The sequence below is a fragment of the Rhinoderma darwinii genome, chromosome 9, assembly GCF_050947455.1.
Source record: "Rhinoderma darwinii isolate aRhiDar2 chromosome 9, aRhiDar2.hap1, whole genome shotgun sequence".
NCBI classification, from domain to species: domain Eukaryota; kingdom Metazoa; phylum Chordata; class Amphibia; order Anura; family Rhinodermatidae; genus Rhinoderma; species Rhinoderma darwinii.
This window is the reverse complement of record NC_134695.1, coordinates 93,848,648-93,861,482: the sequence shown is the minus strand read 5'-3', so window position 1 is coordinate 93,861,482 and position 12,835 is coordinate 93,848,648. Positions and strand designations below refer to the sequence as shown.

Below are 12,835 nucleotides of genomic sequence, written 5' to 3'. Positions count from 1 at the left end.
CTCCATGGACACTGTCCCTGCTACTGACATGAGATTGCACCCCAACCACCTTGCAGATTATCAATACTGCTCCCACAATATCCAAAACTTCTTCCTTGTATGTGACGGAGAACTAAACTATGACTAAACTTCACTCACTGATACTATGTTTCACCCAACCTGATACAAACTGGTGAAGTCACCACCCACTGATTGCTCTACCTGGCCGCCCCCAGGTGACCACACCTGAAGAAGCCCTGCCCAGCCCAGGAGATCAGTGCGCACCCACCAGGCACAGTCCTACTGTAAGCAGAACTCTGCAAGGACTACATCACCGTCTGAGGAGACTTTCTTGGAATATCCTCTCAACTGGAGTCCCCAATGGGGATGAAAAACAGAAGCAACCGTGGACTTGTGCTGCTGTGTTTTCTCCTGCAGGTCAGTCATGTAACTTACAATTGTCCCAAATGAGTTGATTATTAACTATTTATTACCCTAGGACCCTCCACTGTTGACAAGTCCTCCGTCAGGTCTGCTCAAATGTTTTATAGTCACTGTTGTGTTTCCCGGTATATCTGCTGTAAGTCGGCACCAAGTATCTACTGCTGATTCCAGAAAGTAGCATCTTCTAATATGACTTCTGATCCCCCTTTATTGTTATATTCAATGTTTTTGGAAGATAATTCCCAACAGAGATCTATTTAATGATACAAATAACGCTAATGTAACTCATTCAAGTCTATATAGACCATGTGCTCTAGGTGCACATATAGACTGCCGTACCATAGAAAGACAGCACCCCTCCACCCCAAGCCCATGCCACCTCGGAAACCCCAAGATCAGCTCCTGGGGACTAAAATGTAACTCAGAGTATACTGAAGAATTAAATGAGCTCGGTTGTATGAGTCTTATATTTATACTGAACCCCTTGAACGTGAACGTGACATTAAAATGCTATAAAGGAGTGACATAGCCGAGTGACTACTCCATAGACCAAACTAAGAGCCGGCTTTGGTACCCTATCTTCGGTTGCACTACAACTTCCAGCAGTTCTTATTTTTTTTTCTCCAGTTATCCAACCATCCTGTATGGCCTAGTGTGCCCCAAATTCATCCATTTGAATACTACATACGTCTTTCTGTATCGTTCTCCTTGATTTTCAGTAGCAGATGTACTGTATAGTGAGATATATATATACACACACTACATATGACTTTGAATACTAATTCTGCATTGCAAACCCATTTTCGTCTCTGTGGCAGATTGCTGGAGGATTGGCAGAATGGGAGCTTTGCGTTTTCGGATTTACGGAAAACAATTATCATTTTACCGTGCCCAGGTCTCTGAAAGCAGGAACGGTTTTGGGTCAAGGTAAGAACGAATCTTTGAGTGGTTTACTTTTGGTCAAGTTAACCGGTTGATATCCCACGTAGACATTACAGATGTAATTCTACCAATAGCGCAGGACCCCCCCCTTATCTGGATGCAGTACTCAAGGACCACAAGCTACTATTGAAAACAAAAAGTTTCCATGGGCACCCTGGCATGCTTTAATGTCATTGGCTGGGGGATTAGCATGTGGGAATTGGTTGCTTACATTGAACAAACCCTTTAAAGGCGAGATCAACCCCAAAATCTCATCCCTACCAGATTTGGGGCAGAGGAACAGCAATGTATATGCCCATTCTGTCTGGAGTGCGCCATTGCCGTTCATTTTTCACATTGAGTTCCTCCAATAGGGTCACCCTCCCTACCAGCTGAACATGACTAAAAGAGCATATGAGATAAGGTGACCTGAAAGCAGACAGTCCCTTTAATTAATGTAGTGCATTAAAGTCTATTCACACACAAACCGACCAGAAAAATATGCGTTCTAATACTAATCATGTGACCGCGCCACAAGCGTTTATTCATTTCATAGTGAATATTGATTGACAGTGATCAGTTGGGATGTCTCAGGTCTCTAGAGATAAGTACTGTCCCTTTTTACAATACGGAGAGTGTTTATGTTACTTCTATTGGGAATGTTATCTGCGAATTAGTCTTTTCTTTGTCACCTCTGTGGAACTAAAGAATTCCTTAATGCCCTCTGGTATCCAATTGATTGCCCAAATTCCTCTGTTATTGACAACACTGAATATTCAGGGGGGGGGGGGGAGATAAAACCTAATATGCTCAGTGGTTTACATGTAGCCTCGGTCCACCCTACAAACTACTTTGAATTCATGATATTTTTTGAGGTAGCTCAACGATGTTAAATAAAAGTCTTCTAATATATAAGGTATCCCTAATGTGAGCGTTTGATCCTATGACAACACCCATGAACGCCCACATTCACCAACCCTTCCTTCATTTGCTCTCTCAGCCATCATTTCCTAGATATGGCCACCACCTCCTTCTTCCGCTGAGCCCAAATTTGGCACACCTGGGGACAGTGGCAGGAGTCACGGCTGGTGCCGAAACTACACTTCCCCAAGCAGCGGTTTGGTTGGGAATTGACACCTCTATAGCAATGGATCTGCTATAACAAGTAATTTCAACAGTCTCGGCCAGCTATCGTGATGTTTTTACACAATTGATTATTCTCAAGGCCACCGCCCAACAGATATTCAATGAAAGAAGCGCGTGTTTGTGAAAATTGGCATGCAAGCGTTTCCCTTGGGTGTGAACTAGTTTGTGTAGTGCATCATACCATAGGGCAGCTTTTATAGACTCTGTTCTTGGAGGTGCCGGTTGAATGACTGATCATCTATGAACTTGTAGACGTTCCTCTTTCGTCTGCGGCCAGTTCTAGCTTCCCCTTTCCTCTCTGCGGTAGTTTCAACAATCAAATTCCATGTATTGGTTGAAAGTGCTTTCAGTAGGGTGTGCAGTATTGCTCAGTTCCCCTGTATGCCTTCTATCCCCAGGCTTGGGTGGGCCTAGTATTTATTACTTACAGTTTCATAGCTTCATAGCCTCATCGTACATCGTACCAGGGAGGATCTGTGTAATTGAGGATAATTATGTCATTAGGACATTGATGAGACAGAGTGCAGCTGTAAAAAGCCTCATCACGTGGTTTACATGTATAATTCATTTTGTGCCTTAGATACATTGTGTCCGTTTCTATTTCCATCGTTAATGATGGCAGGAACTGATGTATGGAGCACTCTATAAGATACAGCTCTAGAGGGTTGTATTATATCCTATGTTTTTTCACCGTGGGGGGAGAGGAGCTACATGGGGGCTAGAGTGAGACTGTCCCATGCTCCTGGGCAAGGAATGGTGATGTCATCACGCCCGATATCTCAATATGAAATGCTTGGTCATTGGGTCACGGGCCCATTAGTAAATGGTATTGGTAGAAATTAAGGGGCTAGGATCCATTGCTGGGCCTGGTCTCGTGTGTGGAGCAGAAGCAAGGGCTTGTGGGTTTCATCACCTGTTGGGCCATCTGGCACAACCCAATTGCCTAAATTAGGGAGTAGTCACATACAGCTCTTAAGGAACCAGCCCACCTGCTTTTAATATGGCCATGTCTATAAAGTCCATAAATAAAGCCTGGGTCGGCGCCAGGTGTATTAGGTGCGGTGCCACTTAATGACATAGTGGGCCTCCTATCTAACCCACCGTCAGCTAGACAAGAATACAGCATGTCATCTAAGGGTCTTCTTAGATGATCGTTGATCGGCGCTCGTTTGCACCTTTCACAAGGAGCTATGTTTGGGGACGAGCGATCGTAGTAACGATCGTTCGTCCTCATACATTTCTATCATGTCGGCAGCGCGTCTCCCGACATCGTGTGATGAAACTGGTGTCATTTCTATTAAAATGTATTTTTCCCGTAAGACTCAGTCCAAGGTGACCGCTTCTCATTTTGTACAACTACTGTGAGAATAATTACAAAGGGATTTTTCCATGGAAAGTCCCAGCTGATAAAAACATATAATAAATGATGGATATTTTATAAATCCCCTCTGACATATTCATTTCGGTTTCTTTTCTGGGAATGCTCTCGACATGGCGGCCTGTCCCTCCACACCTCTTATTTCTCTGGTGACGGTGCGTACAGTGACTTGTTATCACAAGCCCGCTGCGCTCACGGGTGTGTATTGTGGGCTGTGCTGGAACAATTGTAGAAACCAGTTGTATGACATTCTGTTTTCCTGGGTGTCTGGGAATTAGTCTTTGCCTTGCCCTAGTCCGAGTGCAATGTGTACAGTACAAAAAATAATATTTTACAGCGGTGTTATTACAGCATAAATTAGCATATTATCACCTCATTATATGCAACAAAAGTTTATAGTATGTAAGTTATTAAACATCTTATTCAACTATTGTATCTGGCTGTAGAAAAGCTGAATGACCAACCCATATGGCCAATATTGTAGCTCAGAAGTAGCAGAATTGGACAGTTTTGGATGCAGGGGCCTAGGAAAGATGGGTGATAATGCTTGTGGAAATTGTAAAAGTAGTCATTTTATCACCCACCTTTCCCAGAAACAGATAAAATTAAGAAACGAGGTTGTAACAACTTAACAGAATGCAAGGACTTATATTTACAGGGGAAATATTCTTTAGATATTTGTATCCTGTCCATTGAGCTACTATAGAAAAACATATGGAGACCATAACCCCCATAGCTGTGGTCCCTGAGATCTATGATACACATAGCGTTGATTTAGCTTATTCTTTTTCTTCTTTTTTTTTTTGTATTGTTTCTTCTCATTGACCTCTATAATTTAGCTTTTTTTGGAGTGTCAGGTGGCGACGCATCAGCAGCTTGTGAAGCTTAAAATCCCAGATCTAAGCAAAAAGTCTGTTCGGTTTTGCACAAATGAAATTTGGAAATCATATAGAACTTGAGAGCGATATTACACTACGAGTTATTTGTAGGATCTCTTCTGGAACAAGCATGAAAGCAAATTACCCATATCATGGATGAAACTCCTAGCGCAGAGGTCAGCAACCTTCGGCACTCCAGCTGTTATGAAACTACAACTCCCAGTATGCACTAACAGACAAAGATTGTATTATTCCAGCCAAAGGCTGTCGGGGCATGCTGGGAATTGTAGTTTCACAATAGCTGAAGTGCCGAAGGTTGTTGTATCTTGATATAAGGGGACACCAGGACATCTTCATGGTGACAATGAAGATATTGTGGTGGTCAGAACTGATTTATATTTTAAGGTCTTTGAGAGGATGAGAGAAGACTTTGGTCAAGGTATCTCTCCTGAATGATCTCTTATTAGATCTAGAACACTTATTGGAGCTAGAACTGTAATTGATGCTAGAATTCTTATTGGATCTAGAACCTTTCTGAAGCAAGACTTTTATTAGAGCTAGAACTTATTAAATCTAGAAATGTTATTAAAGCCAGAATTCGTATTGGATCTAGAACCTTTATTGAAGCTAGAACTCTAAGGGTATGTTCACACGACAGCGTCCGTAACGGCTGAAATTACGGGGATGTTTTCAGGAGAAAACATCCCCGTAATTTCAGCCGTAACGGCATGTGCAGGCGCTTGAACGCTGCGTCCATTACGGACGTAATTGGCGCTGCTTTTCATTGGAGTCAATGAATAACGGCTCCAATTACGGCCAAAGAAGTGACAGGTCACTTCTTTGACGCGGGCGTCAATTTACGCGCCGTCATTTGACAGCGGCGCGTAAATATACGCCTCGTGTGAACAGACAAACGTCAGCCTATTGCTTTCAATGGGCAGATGTTTGTCAACGCTATCGAGGCGCATTTTTCGGACGTAATTCAGGGCAAAAATGCCCGAATTACGTCCGTAATTAGTGTGTGTGAACATACCCTAAGGGTATGTTCACACGCAGTGACCAAAAACGTCTGAAAACACAGAGCTGTTTTCAGGCGAAAACAGCTTCTGATTTTCAGACGTTTTTGTAGCAACTCGTGTTTTTCACAGCGTATTTTAGGGACGTTATTGGAGCTGTTTTTCAATGGAGTCAATGAAAAACGGCTCCAAAAACGTCCCAAGAAGTGACATGCACTTCTTTTTTGCGGGCGTCTTTTTACGCGCCGTATTTTGACAGTGACGCGTAAATTACACCTCGTGGGCACAGAACACCGTAAAACCCATTGAAAGCAATGGGCAGATGTTTGTAAGCGTAATGGAGCCGTTTTTTCAGACGTAATTCGAAGCGTAAAACATTACGTCTGAAAACAGTGCGTGTGAACATACCCTTATAGGATCTAGAACTCTCATTGGGAAAGCCTTAGCTTCAGGACATTGTGATGATGATGATGATGATGATGAAACTTTGGTCATAGTTAGGGTCAGGTCACAGAGTTTGGGAGGATAAGCACTGGCGTAGCTATAGGGGTCGCAGCGGTCGCAATTGCGACCGGGCCCCGAAGCCAGGGGGGCCCACGGCCCCCCCGCACCACATCAATAAAAACTTACTATAGTAACTCGGGCCGCGGGCCCCTGTTACTATAGTAACATACTTTACTTACCTTCCTGGTTCCGGATCGCAGCGGAGGTCCTGACGTCAAGCGCTGTGCGCAGCGCATGACGTCACAGCGCCATGCCGCCGCGCACAGCATCGAGACTACAGAACTCCCGCCGCGGCCGAAGAGGAAGGTAAGGTTAGCCCTGACTGGCGGGGTCTGACTCCCGGGACCCGCCAATCAGCTGTTTTGAAGGGGCCGCAGCACTCGTACGAGAGCTGCTCCCCTTCATTCCTGTCACTTCATTCCGGTCACACTGTGAATCGGTGTCGGCGATTCACAGTGTGAGCGAGTAGTGAAATGAAGGGGAAGCAGCTCTCGTACGAGTGCTGCGGCCCCTTCAAAACAGCTGATTTGCGGGTCCCGGGCGACACATCAGCTATTGATGGCCTATCCTGTGGATAGGCCATCAATGTTTAGGGACTGCACAACCCCTAAGCCTACGATGTATCAGGCTTAGGGGCCCATGAGACAGGATCACAGATTGTGTGATCCTGTCTGCTGGGCCCTGTATCTAAGCCAATCACATGGTAGGCTTAGATACATGGCCCATGCGTGATCCTGTCTGCTGGGCCCTGTATCTAAGCCTACCACACTGTAGGTTTAGATACAGGGCCCCAGCACACAGTAATCTTATACTGTATAAGATTACTGTCTGCTGGACCCTGTATCTAAGCCTACCTTGTGGTAGGCTTAGATACAGGGTCCCACAGACAGTATCACACATGGGCCCTGTATCTAAGCCTTAGGGTATGTGCACAGACACTAATTACGTCCGTAATTGACGGACGTATTTCGGCCGCAAGTACCGGACCGAACTCAGTGCAGGGAGCCGGGCTCCTAGCATTATAGTTATGTATGATGCTAGGAGTCCCTGCCTCTCCGTGGAACTACTGTCCCGTACTGTAATCATGTTTTCAGTACGGGACAGTTGTCCTGCAGCGAGGCAGGGACTCCTAGCGTCGTACATAAGTATGATGCTAGGAGCCCGGCTCCCTGCACTGTGTTTTTTCCAGTACTTGCGGCCGAAATACGTCCGTCAATTACGGACGTAATTAGTGTGTGTGCACATACCCTAACACATGTGTTACTAATCATTTTTTGTGTGTTTTCTTACAGGTTCGGTCGTTGGACTACGGCGGATTCCAGGACTACTTCGATGACAGCTTTTTTAATAAAATGGTTAATGAGGGCTGTGTGGGTTTTTTTTTAATTTCAATAAAATATTTTTTCTATGTCTTTATGTTTTTTTTTTAAACTATATTACTACCGCCTTAGTAATGGCCGCCGGCTGATTGACAGCATCCATTGCTAAGGCGGGGCTTAGTGTTAGCCGATGCAGAGGCTAACACTAACCCCCATTATTACCCCGGTACCCACCGCCACCAGGGGTGCTGGGAAGAGCCGGGTACGATCCAGTACCTGACCATCTGTAGTGATGGTCGGCCACTGGGGTGGCCGCAGGCTGGTATTATCAGGAGGGGAAAGGCCAAAAACAGTGGCCCTTCCCATCCTGGTAATGCTGCCTGCTGCTGCTTTATTGTATCTGGCTGGTTATGAAAATGGGGGGGACCCCACGTCATTTAAAAAAAAAATAAAAAAAAAAAATGGAAAGAACTATGTCGGGTCCCCCCCAATTTTCATAACCAGCCAGATACAACACAGCAGCAGCAGGCAGCATTACAAGGGTGGGAAGGGCCACTGTTTTTGGCCTTCCCCAGCCTAATACTACCAGCCTGCGGCCACCCCGGTGCCTGCCCGTCACTACAGATGGTCGGGTACTGGTTCGTACCCGGCTCTTCCCAGTACCCCTGGTGGCGGTGGGTACCGGGGTAATAATGGGGGTTAGTGTAGCCTCTGCACCGACTAACATTAAGCCTCGCCTTAGTAATGGAGGTTGTCAATCAGCCGGCGGCCATTACTAAGGCGGTGATAATAAAGTTTAAAAAGATACAAGCACATAGAAAAAATATTTTATTGAAATAAAAAAATACAACCCTCATTAACCATTTTATTGAGAATAAAAAAAACGCCGTCATTGAAGTCCTCGTATCCGAAGTCCAACAACCGAACCTGTAAAAAAACACAAACACAAAAATAATCAGTAACATAAAGAAGCAAAATTATTATTCTTACCTATCCTGGGTCCAGCGCTGGAGCCGCAATGTCAGCGAGCTGGGCCCTGTATCTAATCCTATCATGTGTGATACAGTCTGCTGAGCTGTGTATCTAATCCAATCATGTATGATACTGTCTGCTGGGCCCTATATCTAATCCGATCATGTGTGATACTGTCTGCTGAGCCACTGTATCTAATCCTATCATGTGTGATACTGTCTGCTGAGCCACTGTATCTAATCCTATCATGTGTGGTACTGTCTGCTGAGCCACTGTATCTAATCCTATCATGTGTGATACTGTCTGCTGAGCCACTGTATCTAATCCTATTATGTGTGGTACTGTCTGCTGAGCTGTGTATCTAATCCTATCATGTGTGATACTGCCTTCTGAGCCACTGTATCTAATCCTATCATGTGTGATACTGTCTGCTCAGCCACTGTATCTAATCCTATCCATAGTTTATAGGGTCGTAGTGCTATAGATATGCTATGCTGTATCCTATACACACATGTTTTTGGGGGCGGACACATATGTATTGGGGCTATTTCCCAGACATTTTAAGCCCTGAGGGTATGTTCACACGGCAGCGTCCGTTACGGCTGAAATTACTGTGCTGTTTTCAGGAGAAAACAGCACCGTAATTTCAGCCGTAATGGCATGTGCAGGCGTCTTTTGCTGCGTCCATTACGGAAGTAACTGAAGCTGGTTTTCCATGGAGTCCATGGAAAACGGCTCCATTTACGTCTGAAGAAGTGACAGGCACTTTTTTACGCGCCGCCTTTTGACAGCGACGCGTAAAAAAAAATGACCGTCGGCACAGAACATCGTAAGACCCATTCAAATGAATGGGCAGATGTTTGCCGACGCTTTTGAGCCGCATTTTCGGACGTAATTCAATGCTAAAACGCCCGAATTACGTCCGTAAATAGTGTGTGTGAACCCAGCCTTAGTGACGCCCCCGGCTGCTAGTGCTGCATTGTTGGGTCACTTAGGAGACCCAGCGATGCAGCTGAAAGTGGAGTCGGCCATGAGAAGTTTGCGGGGGGGGGGGGGGGGGCCCAGTAAGAATTTTTGCATCGGGGCCCATGAGCCTCTAGCTACGCCCCTGAGGATAAGCACAGACTTGTAAAGTTATTTCTCCTGAATGTCTCTGTGACCTAATGTCCCGACATCAGAGATTTTCTTCTTTAGAAGTGATGACTGAATGAGAAATGTGTCACTGATCTAAAGCGTCTGCTAACTTTCCAAGGGAGAACCTCGAGGTGGCCCATCCTCTTCTTGCGTAACGAAGTCCTCCGTTTCACTTTTTGTTTGTCTCAATGTTCTGTATGTTCTAGAATCAACCTAAGGAGGAGAATTCAGTGCACTTGGCTCCCACAGGGTGAAGATCATCATTTGGTGATCATTCTGTAAACCTCCGTCATCAGGAGTGACCGGCGTCCCAATGTCAGACTACGTTCTACAATCCTTCGCATTTTAACAGCTAAATCGTAGCGTGTAAAACTCTTTGTTGTCAGTCATTATAATAACCGGGTTCCAGATTCACGGAACATAAATGAACCCAGGAGGTCTAGATGAGTCAATGTGACTAAGGACTGTGAGTAAATAGTTAAATACCTCACACCTCAATTTCACTGTGTAAATAAAGGATTACCTTTCTCCCCTCCTGTGTTTCCTGTAACTCCAGTTACTTCAAGGGCAGAGAATATTTATCTTGTTCACCTGGCTGGTAACACGCAGGGACTTGAGATCACCCTGCAGTGTCTTGTTTTAGTTGGTGGTACAGCCTCGGGCCACGGGCACTTACCCAGATTGCGCTCATTAGAATCCGCCTCTGGTATAGCGTTACGTTCCCGCAGACTATGACAAGTAATTCAGTCTCCATGTATAAATGCAACATTTGGGGAATGTCTTCTATTAAAATTCCTTCATAGTCCCCATTCCCGATGTGCAAAACTCAGCCACCTCCTAGCCTGGGCAGGTCGGCCATATGGTGGAAAGAAAGTGACAACAATATGGCACCTCATTCCCCTCCTCCTCACATTTCTAGGGTGGCCTGCACTGCAGACCGGCCATGGACATAGTATAACTATAGGCAGGAAGCTAAAAGAATCCAAGATGGCTGGTCCTTTTCCCACAAACGTCTGGATATACCGCCACCAGAAGTTGTCAGCCAACCCTATTAAATACAGTAGTCTGCAGAAATATACTGTATATGGCTGGCTTTACTCTCACCATTAGGCCAATGTGTGACCAAGACCCTATCAGGTCCATATCTATATCCCATTTCTACACAATGTTCTGGATATAATGACTTTCCTGCGTCTGGAGATTTTGCATTGTCCTGCATTTTTCTTTAATTCTGGCCGGCTTGGTTCTTGATCTTATTACTTTGGCATTCCACCTTCTACCTCAAGAATATCAGTTAGAGGTAAGAATATAATAATCTGGCTGTTACCCCATGTTATTGATATCTATTATACTTCTATTCATCTTCTATAGCCATGTACACCTGGTAAATTGATGTGCAGGTGGAAACGTAACTGGGATAGTCATTCGTCATGAGGTAAAGCGGGATTTTAGCATTAGAAGTTTAATAATACACTAAAAACAGATAAATTAGAGGGTCACTAACCCAAAATATGGCACCATAATAGAGAAAATAGCAGCATTATATCGTTCTTCTATATTTATGTTAATCTAGAGGTTCTCAAAAATTGGATAGTTTGCTACATCAAGAAATGGTAAACCGTTTACCAATGGAATGACTGATAACTGGGAGCAATAGATTAGATTGCATTTAAGGGAAGTGATGGAACATGGATTAATAAATAGCTTGTGCTGAAGCGAATGAGGGGGACTCTCAAACATCGTCACCCAGAGGTGGTTTTCCTCCTTTTTGGATTATAAATATAATTTTATTATTATTATTATTCACATTGACTTGCATTTTTTTTTTTACTCATTTTATGTTGTCATTCGTTATTTTACCTGCCATTGACTGCAAAAGAAAATCTGTTTTATACATATCTTGTTTTGTTCTTTTTTTATTGAAAGTTTTTTTAGTTGTTTTTTTTAAACACTTTACAGACCTCGTAATAAGTACACAGGAAAAAAAGTGGAATTCTTATTTTCTAATATTTGTAAAAGATTGTTTCAGTTGCCGATATAGTGAAAGGATTTTGTTCACCTGAGACCGAAAACAATTATGAGGTTTATTAGTAACAAAGTCTCCCGGGGGGGATTCCAGCAGCGCCTCAAATTCCTCAGCATAAAAAAGACTCCTGTAAATTGCCCAGAACACAGCGTGTCTCCACTTGTCGTCATACATCTTCCTGCTGCCAGTATAAATAGCTTTAGTATGGACACATAATATGATACAGATACCAATAATCTGCGTTTGTGGCAATAAGGCTCTGTTCACACCTCCATTGTGCTGTTCCGTTGTTCCGCTCCATCAGAGGAGCAGAACAAGGGAATAACGGAACCAACGGTTCCGTTACACAACGGAGACCTGCCAACGGACCCATTGACTTTAATAGGGTCCTTCGGCTTTCCGTAGGAGTGTCCATGATTTTATCGGACACAATAGCGCAGCATGCTGCACAATTGTCTCCGGTAAACCCTGCCGGATCTGCCGACAGGCGCCCCTAATGGAGCCTCCAAAACAGATGTGAACATAGCCTAAAACAATCGTCTCGAATCCGGGTAGTTGTTTGTTGAATGAAGCAAAGTATCTACAGTCATTTTGTTTAAATTTAAACTATGGAAGAATCTTGTGTTTCTTCTGCAATGCTTCTGGATCAGGACCAGCCAAAGGGCTTTGTCTAACCCGGGACTTAAAGGGTTTTTTGGTTTTAAAAATGGCCGACCAATCATCTTTCAGTATTTAAATCTTGCCGGCCAAAACTTTCTAAATGCACCAATCCTAAGAACAAACCACCTAAAGGAAATATTACTATTTAGGTTTACTTCTTTTTTTTCTTCTCTTTTTCCCACAACTTAAAAGAGGAATTAAAGGGGAAAAAACCCTGTATGATGTAAATTATGAGAACTGAAATCTGATTGGTTGCTACAGATGACACCGTTGTTTTGGTTGCAGATTTTAGGAAGTGAAACAACAACTTTTCTTCAGCACTTTTTGTATAAATTTCCCCTCGTCTATATTTAATGACTTTTTGCATGTTCAAAACTATTGTCACGCTTTAACTTTTAGACTAAGAACTTTTTTGTTCTAAATTCTTGCAAAATCTCTCCTACTGCTGCCTAGACGAG

At 43.9% G+C, this 12,835-nt stretch overlaps 1 protein-coding gene across 1 annotated transcript in view; it reads left to right on the top strand.

Moving 5' to 3' along the window:
* The first annotated feature begins 296 nt into the window (after nt 1-296).
* The window catches only part of LOC142661210 (cadherin-1-like), a 45,232-nt gene continuing 32,693 nt past the window's right edge, over nt 297-12,835 (top strand). Inside the window, exons 1-2 of the mRNA XM_075838544.1 lie at nt 297-417; nt 1,242-1,350. Coding sequence (XP_075694659.1) covers nt 361-417; nt 1,242-1,350 — 166 coding nt within the window. The 5' untranslated portion in view covers nt 297-360. The remainder of the gene's footprint in view (nt 418-1,241; nt 1,351-12,835) is intronic.